The sequence below is a fragment of the Halichoerus grypus genome, chromosome 14 (assembly GCF_964656455.1).
Source record: "Halichoerus grypus chromosome 14, mHalGry1.hap1.1, whole genome shotgun sequence".
Lineage (NCBI taxonomy): Eukaryota > Metazoa > Chordata > Mammalia > Carnivora > Phocidae > Halichoerus > Halichoerus grypus.
Genome location: NC_135725.1, coordinates 77,247,828 through 77,263,409, shown reverse-complemented (window position 1 = coordinate 77,263,409; position 15,582 = coordinate 77,247,828). Strand labels below are relative to the sequence as shown.

General features: G+C 41.8%; 1 protein-coding gene across 4 annotated transcripts in view; it reads left to right on the top strand.

The window, feature by feature from the left end:
* The window catches only part of ASTN2 (astrotactin 2), an 865,335-nt gene that overhangs the window by 334,867 nt on the left and 514,886 nt on the right, over positions 1-15,582 (top strand). For all 4 annotated transcript variants that reach the window (XM_078061680.1, XM_078061681.1, XM_078061679.1 and 1 more), the window contains one exon: positions 11,865-12,011. In XM_078061680.1, the coding sequence (XP_077917806.1) occupies positions 11,865-12,011 (147 nt within the window). The remainder of the gene's footprint in view (positions 1-11,864; positions 12,012-15,582) is intronic.

Sequence of the window (15,582 nt, the reverse complement as noted above, 5' to 3'; positions counted from 1 at the left end):
TATCATTCCAACCATATGGTGTTTCTTCCACTTCTGAGCCATCCTGAATTTATGCAGATAGTTTCCTGGATATAAAGGCCGGGCTGTATATTTACCAGTCTTACATTTGGTAATGATGATGATAAAGGCTACTATTCATTGAGCACCTACTATGCAACGTATGTTTTCCTATTTAATCTTTCTAATGATGCTGTGGAGTAGATGTCATTCACATTTTACCAATTAGGATAATGAGACTTGCCAAAGGTCAATCAAAAAATAACAGGGCTGGGATTTGAACCCAAATTTCTCTAACTCCAAAGTCCATGTTTTTCCCATTACCTTAGTCTACTATGTTTTAGACTTTGCACCAGTCTGTTGAGGTTGTTTGGTGGGAATATTTGGGTATGTTTTATTTTGTTTGTATGTTTGACCAAAGTATCCTAGTTGGGCCCACCTGACATACAGTCATTTGTGTGACCTTATGGCCAGTGTCACACGGACAGAGAGTGTAGGATGCACTGTCTATTCCAGGAGAACCTGGTTAAGGTAGGTGATACTGGTTAACAAGAGACAACTATCCCAAGGGCTGAACTGAGAAACATTGCTGCAGGAACTGGGACCAATGGGATCTAGGTCTGGCTCTGCACATTAGGGCTCTGGACAGAGCTCTTCTCCTAGCCTCTTTCTAACCTTTAGCATAATGGATTGGACTCACTGATCTAAAGGCACTCCTCCAGCTCTCTTTTCTGGCTCCATGATTATTTACTGCATGTGGGAGTCAAGGGACAGAAAATGTGTTTGAGGCAAAAGGATATGGGGAACCTACTTTCCAACGTCAAACCAGAGGGTTGCCCTGAGGAGGAGGAATGGAGACAAGACTATGGAATCTTAAGGACAGGAACATGTCTAGCTGGTTATAATTCTAGGAGTAGACTTTCATTTCACACTGACATAGTCCTCATACGGAAGGTTAAGAGTGAAGGGAGATTTCATAGTACATCATTAAGAGCTTTGGGATCTACATCTGGATTTGAATCCTGGCTTTGCTGCTCAGTAGTCTTCCCGCCTTGGGCTAGACTCAGTTTCCTTATTTGACAAATGAAGTGCTAACAAAAATTTATGATGGATCAAATAAAGTAATATCTAAAATATTTAGCACAACATGTCATAAGCCGTAAGTGCTCCAAAAATAAAAGATTACCATTATTATCATCATCATCATCATCATCATCAAAATGGGTTTTCTTTTGAGCTAACAAGCTCCCAGTTTAGGTGATGTTCCAACACAGGTTGGATGACCATGGGATGGAGCATTGTAGGGAGCTCCCTGTGTTGTGTAATCCGTTAAGCTAAAGCCCTTTTAGTCCCCTGTAAATCTGAGATTCCATGACTCCTATTAGAACATGTGATACATGGGACAGGAGTTAAGAGGGGTATGGGGTTTCTGTGAGTTAGGGCAACTTCCAGGAGATGGGAATTCTCTGGCCTTAACAAGTAGGCCTGCCTTAGACATGTTGATAAAAGTAGGAAGGGTACCGCATGGCCATGAGGAATGCATGCAGCTTGTCACAAGGAAAGGTACAGGCAAATCGAAGTGCAGTGAAGGGTTTATGGACCATCAGGCAAAGCCTTGTTTCCATTATTTCTCAAGTGCTGTCTGAGAGTCAGGACAAAGATGGGAGGAGGAAGGACCATGGAGATTTAATGGAACCCCCTTCCTTTAGAAGCAGTGTGATATAATGGAAGAAACATTGAATTTGGAGGTCAATAGATTGGTTTAGAGTCTCTCTCTGCCCTTGTTATGAGCCTTTGGGGAAGTGAATTAACTCTCTGAGTTTCCATTTCCTCCAGTATCAAAAATGGCAGCATTGCCTAGGGTTTACGATGGGTATATAGAATATTCTGTAGGTAAGGGACAATACAGCTGACCTAGTAAATATTAAATACACAATAAACATTGTTCCTCTCCTCCTAATTTCACAAACCTTGGACCAATGTCTGGTGACATCTTCTTGGAGAACAGAGCAGTGACATTTTGGCAAGCTCTGAGAAAAAGCAGCTAAAAATGTCCCTTTCATGGAAATAGGAGACGATTGGTCCGATCTTCCTTGGTAGCCATGGAAACGTGTGGCTGCTCTTTGCTCTGTCCCTTTGCACCCACTACTTGGTCCCCAGGTCTTCTCTGCCACTCCCTGTTCCATCAAAGGTGTGGGCTGAACGTGGTGGTACTGCTCAATAGCCTATAGTCTAAGAGGGTGAACACAGGGGTCAAGCACCAGTGTCTTAAAGACATCTTAAAAACACAGCTGATGATCACCTGTGGCTCTGAAAATCAAGTGCCACCTTTGCTTCCTTCCTTCCCTTTTATTTATGAGCCTTTCTAGAACTTTAGCTCTTAGAATTGTCACTGTGGTTTCTCCCACACACTATAGTTTCACGTTTTGAGGACAGCATGTTTTTCCTTCCCCTAATGCACTCTATCAGGCTGCTAAATATCGGTTGAATAGTCTTTAACCTTTCAAGCTGGCCCCTTGTACCTGCTCTTTTCCTTCTTTGCATGTATTTTTCTGTGACTCTAAAATTCCATTTTCTGTAAACAATCTTTTACCAATTGAGATGTAATTGACATACATCACTGTATACATTTAAGGTGTACAGTGCATATTGGTTTGACTTATGCGTTTTGTGAAATGATTACCGTAATAAATATAGTCAGCATCTATCATCTCATATAAATGCAATGGAAAGAAAAAACAGAAAAAGAAAAAAAATGCTTTCATTGTGATGAGAACCCTTAGGATTTACTCTCTTAATAACTTTCATATATGCCATACAGCAGTGTTAGCTATTTAGTCATCAAGTTGTACATTGCACCCCTAGTACTTATTTATCTTATAACTGCAAGTTTGTACATTTTGACTACCTTCCTCCTATCCCTCCACCTCCCCACCCTCTCCCTCTGCTAACCACAAAGCCGATCTCTTCTACAGGAGTCTGTTTTCATTTCTGTTCTTTTTTAGATTTCCCATATAAGTAAGATCATATAGCATTTGTCTTTCTTTGACTTATTTCACTTAGCATTATGTCCTCAAGGTCCATCCATGTTCTCACAAATGGCAGGATTTTTCTCATTTTTTATGGCTGAATAATATTCCATTGTATGTATGTATGTATATATGCATGTATGTATGCACACATACATCTGTGGACGGATAGTTAGGTTGTTTCATGTCTTGACTATAGTCAGTAATGTTGCTGTGAACATAGGGGTGCAGGTATCTTTTGAGGTTACTGTAAAACTCCATTTTCTTTTAATGCTTGGGAACCAGAAGTATGTAGATAGCACTGACCATGACATTTTCCTCTGTCATTTCCCAGTAGTTAAATCTTGGTGTTCCCATTTTTAGCTAGAGGTAGTAATCTCTGCCTTGGGCGGCTGTTGAGAAGTTTATAGGAAAATGTAACTAGAATCTTTAACACAGTTCCTGGCATAGGGGAAACCGTTAATTATCGGGAACTGCAGATATGATTAATAGCAACTTTTGTATATATTTTTAAAGTAGCTTATTATTTTTTCCTACTTTGTTTCATAGAATAATGGTTCTGTAATATATTAATACTTTTGGGAAACATCAGGTTAAATTCTGCTAAAGAGAAATCAATGCAGGCCTTTTCAGAGATTTTAATACCAGATATATAAATATACATAATCTAGTACCTTAAGAGGTGAATATAGAATGTAGCATGTCCCAGAATTCTTTGAAAATGGAAATTTTGTTTTCAAGATGCATTTTGTTTGATGGGAAATACTGTTATGACTCTTCAGGACATTCGGATACATTTGTGTGGTCAATGGGTCCACAGATGGGGGCACAGATTCTCATCTTACCTTCATGCCCCACCATCAAGACCTAGGTACGGTGTCGTGAAAAGGGCACTAGGCTGTGGGCCAGGAGATGTGGCTCCCAGGCCCAGTTATTCCTCTGATGTCTAAATATGAGTACACCACGAAGACTTGGGCTCATTTGTATACTGGAGATAGTAGCGATGCTTATGACATAGAATTTTGGTGAAGAGTGAATGAGATATTTGGGGATAATTTGTAAACTAATAAGAAGTGAAAAAATGTGGCGCCATCTTTGTCACCAACACCATTGTTACATCTCCACTGTCATCATCTTAAAGTGACATTCATACTTCCAGGACCAGCCTTCTGCAGCTGCCATAGAGAAATCCAAAGAGCCAGCTGTCTGGAGCCCCATTCCGCGTCTGCCACCAGTGACTTTATCTTCAATAGGGTGCCACAATCCAAGCTTTATCCATGGAGCAGAGCCAGCCAAAGGTGTTTCCTAGTGGCCTCATAGTAGTTCACTGAACTATTTGAGGCCAGATAGTATTTTCTGGAGCTCAGAAAGGAAGAGAAAGAGCCATCTAGCTTGCCCCTCTCAACATCTGCTCTCCTTGTAAAGTCCCCTCTTATGATGCGGAGAGGTTCCCTTGAAGACCTGTGGTCAACATCAGGTGGGATAGTGAGGCCACTGTGAGTCCCATCATAGTCACCACGGGGCTCTAGGGCAAGTGAGGTCTGTAAGCAGCTTGGCAGACTTTGGTTTTTAGATTCCCCTTATAAGTAAGATCATATAGCATTTGTCTTTCTCTGACTTATTTCACTTAGCATTATGTCCTCAAGGTCCATCCATGTTCTCACAAATGGCAAGATTTTTCTCATTTTTTATGGTTGAATAATATTCATGGGCTGATTATTCTCTGCTCAGACCATATCTGGCATGTTGATAGAGAAGTTATGGAGGGTCATGGCTAAGAACTTGGACTCTGAAGTCAAATGGTTTTTCATTTCAGCCCTATAAACTTTGAGCTGCACAGCCCTTGGTGAGTGGTGAGCTTAGTTTCCTCATGTGTAAAATATGAGTGATAATAGCATCTCACGAAGCTTCTGTGAAGACTAAGTGAGATACTACATGAAAAATGTTTAGTTATATTGTCTAGCACATAAATGTTTTCATAAATATTAGTGATGCTGATGCTCATGATGCTGATGCTGGTGATGGTGGTAATGTTGATATTCTCTGCTAGGAAAGTCATTGTAAAAAAAGAAAATCTATACAAAGTATAATAAAGAGACTCAAAATATGATTTTAGAGAAATAAAGTCAAGCTAGCAATCTTTGGTTTGGAGGAAAGAGGGCTCAAGACAACCTAACTGCCGCCTTTCACTAACTACATAGTTGCCCCCGAAAAGGAGGTATTAGGTGCATCTTATTTGACCTGGACAGCAGAAGCTGGCTTGTAGAGTGAACATCCAGGGCTGTGAGTACAACTGTCTGAGAGGAGAATTGCTGCTTCATAGGTGTTGAGTTTGCTGTCTCTGGAGGTTTGCGTAGGCTGGATGAACCCTTGCAAAGACTTATAAAGGAAGGCCCTATGGAAGATTGGGAAAACTACAAATGATTTAAAGGATATGTGGATTTGAGAATGCCAAGGTCAAAGAGGCAGAGAACACAAGAAACTTGTCCATGGCAAAGGTAGAGAGAAGGAGAGGAGGAGAGACTTGGCTCCAGGGAGGCAAAATGGGGGCCGAGGGAAGGAGAAGAATGCCCCCCTATTGACCCACCACACTGAAGTAGTATGTGCACGGTCCAGCCATGAGGCAGGCTGAGGATAGGGGGACTACCTTCTGTAGAGTTCTGAGCAAGTCACGATGTTAAGTATTCTTTCCTCCTGCCTCCAACGTGACACTTGCACTTGTCAGACGTTGTGTCCTAATTTTAGTTTCCAGAAATACACAAAGAAGCACAGAGGTGCTAGAGCTCAGGTGCGGTGGGGGTCCCTGAGGCACTCAGTGAGGTTCGTGGGGACACCAGCAATGCACAGTGGTCACCCTGATGGGCAGGGGGATTAGCAGCCTCTCAATGGCTTTTTGTATAATTTCTTCTTGGAGAGGTTTGGGGCGGGGGTGGGGGTGGGGGACCAATCATTGCCAAAGAGAGTGAATGAATACATTTGACTAAAAAAGAACTAGTAGCAGTATTTCAGTACTAACAACCTCTTGGTAGAAAGGAGAACAATATTTAAGCATTCATTCATTCATTCACTCACTCATTAAATTGATGTTTTTTGAGCACCTAATATATTCAGACACACTTATAGACACTGGAAATAATAGGAGGGCACAAAATATGAGGTCTGGCATATTAGACACACATTAAGTAACTACTTATTGAATGAACTAATTCTCAGATAAGGTCATTGAGGCTTAGAGGAGTAAGGTGACTTGCTCATGGGGGCCAGCAGCTAAGTGTAAGAGCCAGAATTCCAGCTTGAGCCAAAGAGCCATATGTCCTGCTGATATCTGCAGGCAGTGGGGGTTCGAAGAAATGAGAAGAAAGGAAAGGTAAAGTATGTGTGCTGAGCATTACAATTATGACCTCCCGTTTCATCTAAATAGCTTCTCCACCAGTTACGGGTTATAATTGCCATTTCATAGATCAGAACACTGAGGCTCTAAGAGCATAGGTAACTTGCCACAGTTAGCTATTAAATGGAAGAGTCTGGATTTCAATCTCTATGTTTAAAACCCAAACCCAGGGGCGCCTGGGTGACTCAGTTGGTTAAGTAACTGCCTTCGGCTCAGGTCATGATCCCAGGGTCCTGGGATCAAGCCCCGCATCAGGCTCCCTGCTCGGCAGGGGGCCTGCTTCTCCCTCTGCTTCTCCCCCTGGTTGTGCTCTCTCTCTCTGTCAAATAAATAAATAAAATCTTAAAAATAAATAAATAAATAAATAAAACCCAAACCCAGCCTCTTCCTCCTATTCTGAGTGGCTTTTCTACCTTTTGGGCTCCTCCACCCTAATTTCCTGGACTCCTAGAATCCTTGTCTCTCACCCCAACCCCATATGCCATTTGAAGGAAGAAATGACTTCACAGCTGGGGACCCGGTCTCTTGTCCCCCAGAGATATCAGGAGGAAGGAATCAGTGGAGCTATGGCTGCTTTAAGTTTTCAGCACACGGTGGTCTGATGGGGTTAGATCTGTTTTCTTCATTGTAAAATGTGATTGATTCAATTCCAAATTTAGCTTAAATTTGATTTTCTTCTCCCAACCTGGCATCTCCAAACTGAGAATCAATCAAACCCCAAATTATAGGCAGCGTGTAGATCAACAGTGCCGAGTTATTTCCGGTCGAATTTCTCAAGCAATGCGTTTTATGCCATTCTCTGTTGCCATGAGAGGAGTTGAGGGGTAAGAGGGAGGGGAAATGAAAGGGAAATTAGATTATTAACTTTCTCCGGTTCCAGCAATCAGTACACCCTGGTGTAATTCTATTCCTACAGCACAGCTCTCTCTCTCTCTCTTGCAAGTGACAGGGAGGGAACTAGGACCCGGGATGTGATACAGGCATAACTGTGACCCTAGCCATCTGACGATGCTCATATTATGGTCTGGAGCTATCATTTATTGATCTGGAGATATCATTTGTTGATTTTTTTTTGGCCAATTGCATGTATTATCTTTTGTCCTCCAATCAGCTCTGAAAGAAGAGCACTCTTGCCATTTTTCAGGTGGGAATATTTTGTCTTATTAGGGTTAGATCAACTGGCAAGCATCCCATGGAGATGTTGTGGTTAAGCCAGAACTTGAACACAGCCATGTCCAGCTTCAGAGGCCATGCTCCTTCTGCAACTACACGATGCCATTGTGGGACTTTGTTCTGGAATGAGGTGGAAGGTAATATGATATGGGGGAGAGGATGGAAAGAACTGGTTCTAATCTCTCCTCTGCCTCATACAAGTTGGGTGACCTTAGTCATTTGGTTGTTCTGTCCCTCTGTTCATATGTAAAATGGGGATAGTAGTAACAGTTCCTTAAGAATTAAATGAGGTAATTCTCCACTAAAATGTAAGCTTCAAGGACATTGGTTTTGTTCACTGTCATTTCCTCTTTTCCTAGAACAGTATGGAGAAAAAGGTGATGTTCAGTCAAAATTGGTTGAATGGATAGATGGATAGATGTGAGTGCTAGGCGTAGTCCCTGGATCATAGTAAGCATTCTGCAAATGGAGGTTCTCTTCCCTATCTGCGTCCTACAATGCAATACAGAGCCTGGATGAGAAGGAGGTGGGTTTTTGGAGAGAGATATTTTCTCCCTTGCTGCTGTCTACAGCTTCTACTCAGAGCTAAATGCTGATGATCAGTTCCCTGGGCCAGGAACTCTTAAGTCACCTCTGTTTGAGTTCCACTGTGAAGTTTCTGCCAGATCTAGTTGCCATGGAAACTCCCCAAGCCCCATGGGCAGCTCCACAGGCATCTGGCCTAAGTGCAGACTTGACCTGCGTGCTTTCTTCTTCCTGGACTTCAGAGACAACCATGGTGACTCAGGCATTCACTGAGTAAATGGCTACCCCAGGACACTGTTCATTCACATTCTCCCTTCCATTTCTTCCCTCTTCTTCTGACTCTCCCTTACTATCCACTCTTTTTGTCTTCAGTTCCTTAAAGAATAATTCAATTCCTAATACGTTCTGATAATCTGTTGGACAAAGAAGTAAATGAGTCCTGGCTTCTGCCATCGATGATTAGATAAATACTGATACTTGGCTTGGAAATGATCATTTATTTACCAAGGGCCTGCCATGTGCCAAAAACTGTGCTAGGCATTTGACATTTGCTGTCTCATTTAGGTCTTACCATGCTCTTAAAGGATGCGTTGTCTTATTCCTATTTTCCAGATGAGAAAACTGAGAAGCAATACACTAACGTGACTTCACTCCCTACCCCACTGACTCTTAATAGACTGTGGATGACTGTGAAGGTTTAAATGACATAGGACATAGGACAGCTAGGTCAGCGTGAGTCCAGGGAGATAGTGTGAGCAATCCCACGCCTGCCCCTCATGCCTCTTCTCCCAACCAGAAACCAACCCTGTGGAGCCTACATGGCATTTCTTGTAGCTGGTTAGTGAAAGGAATGTCTTGGTCACTTTCCATTTCTGCTGCTGTATGGGCCAAGTCTGAGAGATGCCTTCCCAGAACCCCAAAGGGTGCAAGTGTCCATTCAGGGCACCCGCCTCCCCAATGCCGGGAGCCTCTACCTTCCACATCTCACTCTCTGGGTCACCTTCCCAAGAATGTGTTCATGCTGGACTCATCCTTACATGTTCATCCCCTTAGAACAGACTCCTTAGAATCTCGAGTGGAAATTCAGCTCTCCTGCTGACTTCTATGTGGGGGTTTTGTTAAGTATCTAGGTGTGGGGTAGTATGTTGACTTTTTAAGGAAAGACTTATACAAAGCAACAACTCCTAGTCCATACCCTTTCTAGGAGAAAATGTCGATGTTAGCTTGCTTATGTTATTTAGTTACTAAACTGTTTATATTTTAGAGTTTGAAACAGCTTTTTGTGGTTCCCAGAGGAGAAAGGAAATGTGTTCCCATTTTTTGGTGGTCATTTTAGGCTTAGGGATTTCCAATCCACCTGACACCAGGACCAACTTTTTAAATTTTATTTGCTATTCCATTTAACAAATATTCAACAAATACAGCAACCACAAATAGATGTATAGTCTCTACCATAAGCTATGCCTTGTCCTAGGACTAGCAATAAAGATCAGGATGCTATTCTTAAATTAAGGAATTTCTAGGTTCCAGGCAGTGAGCTTAGTTAGAAATGTAAAGATGGTGAAGATGGGATCCCTTCCTTCAAGAAGCTCAGTGTTTGGGGATGCCTGCATGGCTCGGGTCATGATCCCAGGGTCCTGGAGTCGAGTCCCACATCGGGCTCCCTACTCAGCAGGGAGCCTGTTTCTCCCTCTGCCTGCTCTGCCTGCCACTCCCCCTGCTTGTGCTCTCTCTCTCTGACAAATAAATAAATAAAATCTTAAAAAGTTCCCTATTTATTAAGAAAAAGAAATATCCATACAAAAAATCCAAAGTCAGCTGTCCGTATAGGGTTCTTGCTCCATTGAGATCCACCAGCCTGGCAATGTTGCTTGTTTATGTTTGGCATGCTTTTTGATCGGTCAGCACCTGTGTCTGCTTACTGATATGTTACTCTCATCCCTGGAAGTTTGGATGCATTTATTGAGATTCTACCATGTCCCAGACACTGTGCTAGGCATTGGGATACCATGGTAAGCAAAGGACATGGTGCCTGCCCTCAAGGAGTTTGCCATCTAGTTACTAGAATCTACTGTTTGAATAGGATATTTTGAGAGACACAACAAATGTGGGCTGTTTGTTTGCCTAGAGGGAGAGGAATCTACATTTGTGGTTAATCTCAATGAGTGATGAGGGACAAGGAAACAAGTGGATTTCTATGCAAAAGAAATAATGCCAATGATAACGTTAGCATGATGAAGTGTTGACTGGGGTGGCCCTGCGGTTAGGCAGCTCTGCCTGCCCCTGGGCCAGGGAGGGGAGACCACCAGGAGGCATGAGTGCAGAGACCCACCATGAAAGACCTCGGATGCCAGGCTGATGAGTGTGGATGGCATCCTGTGCCCAGATGCTATAAAACAGCTAGAGGGGTTCCAGCAGGGAATGGGATGGGAAGCTGTGCCCATACCTCGTTCATTTGACAAGCAAACAGACAATAGAAGAGATGAGGGGAGAGAGGTGAAAATGCTAAGGACACAGAAGAAACAGGACTGTCTGGCTGTGCAGATGCTATAAAGGAAGGAAACAGAAGAGTGAAGGACATCTAGGTGAATGGTGGTGTTTTCAGTAAGTTGGGGAGCCCAGGAGGAGGAGGTGGAGGGGGCAGCACAGGTTTAAAGAGAAGATAACGTGTCCAGTTTCAAACATGTTTATGCCACGCCCTTGGGACTTCCATAGGGAGATGTCTGGCAGGTTTGAGCATAAAGATTTGCCCAAAAAAAGAGCCTCGTGGGTGATAGAAATTTGGGAGCCATTGCTCTAAAAATAGTAATCAAAACCTTGAAAGTTGATGTGAATAACAAGGGCTAAAGAATGAGACCCAGTGGGGGCTTAGGACACAGTCCACAGAATTTCTTTGCTGGCCCAGTGCTCTGCTGGCCATGCACATCCAATCTACTCATTCTACTGCATCCATTAAATTGTCTTTAATTTTCCCATGCAAAACTCCCCTCCCCATCCTGTGCCCTCTCTGTCAGTTCTTAAGACAACTTGCCTTGGATTCTAACTAGCTGTGGATAAACCTGCCTTTGCCCCCTAGCCTGCAAGCTTCTGAAGATCAGAAACTATTCTGTTCCTGCTCTATGTGTGTCTACATAGTAGGTGCTCAGTAAAAGCCTATGAAATTAATTTGAACTGATAAGCTTCCACCATTCTGTGAAACCAAGTTAGATGACAGATGTTGTGTATACACTATGCCACGTAATCATCACAACAACCTGTAAGCTGTTTCTTACTATTCTCATCATACATGTAGGAAAACTGAGGTTCACAGAACGAAACAGGTCACACAACCAATGAGGGCTAAAGCTCAAAGTTGAACCCACGGTGGTCAGACTCCAAAGCCCATGCTCATTCCTCTAGGCTCAATGAATTCAACACTTCTCACTTCTTCCTACTTGCTTCTAAAGCCAGTAGAGAGTTTAATGTCATCTAAATAATTACCAAGAATGACCAGGAGGGAGAATTTCCACAGTTTTCATGAAGCTTGTTTCTTTCATCTATACGAAGGGTGTAATAAGCCCATTTTCTAGAGAGTTAAGTTGAGACCCAACAAGGGCTGCTGAGATGTCATGGCAAGCACAGAAGTTGGAAAATATGGTTTCTTTTCCCAGCTTCCCATTTGGAAAAGAGCAGGATTCCCAAATTCCATGCTATCCCTATTTTCTCACCTCATGGACTTAATGTATCTTTGTGTGTATTTTTGTTATTAGGTTTGCTAAAAAGCCCAGTGAACAAGACAGCCTTGACGCTGATTGCTGTGAGCTCCTGCATCCTGGCCATGGTGTGTGGCAGTCAGATGTCCTGTCCACTCACTGTGAAGGTGACTCTGCATGTGCCTGAGCACTTCATTGCAGACGGTAAGAAGCAAGCATAAAAGATGCCCCATACCTGCTCATCACCTTACACCCCTATCTGGTCAAATGTCCTCCATGCATTGCCCAACTTCACAATTAGATTACAAAAAAAAAAAAAGGAAAAAGAAAAAGAAAGAAAGAAAAAAAGGGAGCATCCAAATTCAAAGGCCTTGAAAAGACCCTTATGATTTGGAATCCTGGGTTATTTAAATGGAACTACAGACTGCTTTTTGCCATGGGCAAGGATAAGATTTGTTAAATAAAGGAAGAATTCAAATGTGAGTGCAGTAAGATTGAGCTACTTCAGACAACCTGCTGTTTCTATTATGCTTCTGAATCCTATTCCTAATTAAAAATATCCCCCCAAAATACTATTTGCTAATTAAAAAATATGACAGACAAGATCATATGAGCTTTGTTGGAATTTCCTGAATATCCTGGAGAATACTCACATCTCATTCCCTGTAAATGTACTATAAGTACATGTAAGTGTGCTATATCCTACTTTTCACCCAATTAATTTGAATTAATGAGACACTGTAGTCACTATAATCACTTGCAAAGCATGGCCCAAGAAACTGATTAAGGTGCTTGAGATCTATTGTTAAAGTGCCCTCCAGAAAGTTGTTCCACTTTACATACTCCAGCAGGATGTGATGGCACCTATTTCCCCAAATGCTTGTCCAAGTGCTTGGCATTCCTATTTTTACGTGTATTGAAGGTTATCAGAAATACAATGAAGAAGACATATTAAGTATGCAGCTTAATGAATTTTTACGTAATCATCCACCCAGATTAAACCATACAACATTCCCAGCACCTTTCAGCTTCCTTATGCTCCCTCCCCGTTAATGCCGTCCCAGAGGTAACCACTCATCGGACTTCTGGCACCATATTAGCACCATTATTTGTTTAAAACTTTTTCCAATTGGATATATATTGAATGTTTTTTGAGATCCCTGCTCAATATTTGTCAACTCACCTCAATGTAACTCACTTTTATCTTTATTTTTATTTTTTTATTATGTTATGTTAGTCACCATACAGTACATCATTAGTTTTTGATGTAGTGTTCCATGATTCATTGTTTGCATATAACAACCAGTGCTCCATGCAATACGTGCCCTCCTTAATACCCATCACCAGGCTAACCCATCCCCCCAGCCTTCTCCCCTCTGAAACCCTCAGTTTGTTTCCTGGAGTCCATAGTCTCTCATGGTTCGTCTCCCCCTCCGATTTCCCCCCTTTCATTTTTCCCTTCCTTCTCCTAATGTCCTCCATGTTATTCCTTATGTTCCACAAATAAGTGAAACCATATGATAATCATCTTTCTCTGCCTGACGTATTTTACTCAGCATAATCTCCAGTTCTATCCATGTTGATGCAAATGTTGGGTATTCATCCTTTCTGATGGCTGAGTAATATTCCATTGTATATATGGACCACATCTTCTTTATCCATTGTCTGTTGAAGGGCATCTCGGCTCTTTCCACAGTTTGGCTATTGCGGACATTGCTGCTATGAACATTGGGGTGCATGTGGCCCTTCTTTTCACTACATCTGTGTCTTTGGGGTAAATACCCAGTAGTGCAATTGCTGGTATATTTTAAATTTTTTGAGGAACCTCCACACTGTTTTCCAAAGTGGCTGTACCAACTTGCATTCCCACCAACAGTGTCAGAGGATTCCCCTTTCTCCACAACCTCTCCAAGATTTGTTGTTTCTTGCCTTGTCAATTTTTTTTTAAAGATTTTTTATTTATTTGACAGAGAGATAGAGAGCACAAGCAGGCAGAGCAGCAGGGAGAGGGAGAGGGAGAAGCAGGCTCCTTGCTGAGCTGGGAGCCCAATAAGGGGCTTGATCCCAGGACCCTGGGATCATGACCTGAGCTGAAGGCAGCCGCTTAACCGACTGAGCCACCCAGGCACCCCTTGCCTTGTCAATTTTTGCCATTCCAACTGGTGTAAGGTGTTATCTCTATGTGGTTTTGATTTGAATCTTTAATTTTTAAGTTCATGTTCAGAACTTAGCACCAGTCCCTTCAGTATGTTTTATCCAAAGTGGAACTTTTACCTCCTTTCTCTGAAACACTCAGACTTCTATTAATGCCTCCTGTGAGTGCTCCCATTTCACCATGTGATCTAGCCTCTACTTGTGTTTCACCTGAACTGCAAATAAGTTCAGTATTTCTCATTTTATATACATGCAGTGGATTTTCTCACCTAAGCACAATATTTTGGTTCATTCCTATCAAATCGTATGTGCACATATAACAGGCAAAACTGTGAGTGTGAGAAAACAGAGGGATAGCAGTGGGAGGCAGAAGGAACCAAATTTACAGAAGTATCTAAGTCATATAGGCTGATGAAGACTGGGATTGGAAGAATTGCCAGAACTTGGGTGTGGTTGGCATATGGAGATGAAAGACTAAGAGTGATGAACAATGAGTTTGGAAAAACCAAAGGGACAAATTTTGGCCATATTGAAGGCATGTGACCTTATTTTAGCTTTACCAGTCTCTACTCTTTAACTGTGGAATGATAGGCCTTAGCAACATTTAAATTTTGAATATTTTCATGCATGTAGAAATAGAGCTCCTAAGAGTCTTAAGTAACCTATTCAGAGTCATGGTAAATAATTTAATGGCTAACAGTAGAGGCTATAGAATAATACAAATATGAATTCAAATAGTTATGTTAACTGCCATTTCTATAGCTAAGTGAAAGACTTATCCCTCTGAGCCTCAGTCTCTGCATCTATAAAGTGGGTATCATAATACTTATCTCGTTGGATTCTTATGAAGCCTACAATTCAACATTTATCAGATTTTTAGATAACATGTAGTTGGGAAATTGCAAAATCAAGGGATCGCCCAAGAAAACTCCCAAACTCGTGATGGCTTGGAAAGATAGACAAAAATGTGATGAATTAAAAGGTGTCCTTTCTCGGTGGTCCTTATTCTGTCCTATATCATAAATTTAGAACTTTACAACTTCCTGTAGAGTTGTCTGTTTCTGCCTCTAGACTAGAAACTCTGTGAGGGCAGGAGTTGTGTCTTCTGGGAGAGATATCGTATCCATGATGACAAGCACACTTCCTGGTCCTTGGTGGATGCTCAGTAAATATGTGTTGAATGAATTAAACTTGAATTAAAGCAGACCTATGAATGATTCTATGGGATTCTTCTATTAGATCGCTATGAAGAAAGGGGAGACTGAGTCATGGAAAACTAAGGCAGAGAGCATATAGATCAAGGATAATTGAAAATGACCATGGAGTGTATAAGTACTAGAGAGTGCAAACATGGCAGGCAATACTAGGGGACCTAGTCCAAAGGGTCTCAGTCTCAAGGTTTAATGGAACCCCTTTCCCCTACATACTGCATTGTTTTGGTTAGGAATCTGTCCTTTGAAATAAGTATGTTTAGGTTCAAATCTCAGTTTCCTTATTTAATTGCTATGAAATATAGGAGAGTCAGTTAAGCTCCCTGAGTCTCAATTTTTCTCATCTGTAAAATGAAGATTATTTTGAAAAGATTGAATGGCATCATGTGCATAAAATACCAGTAAAATAT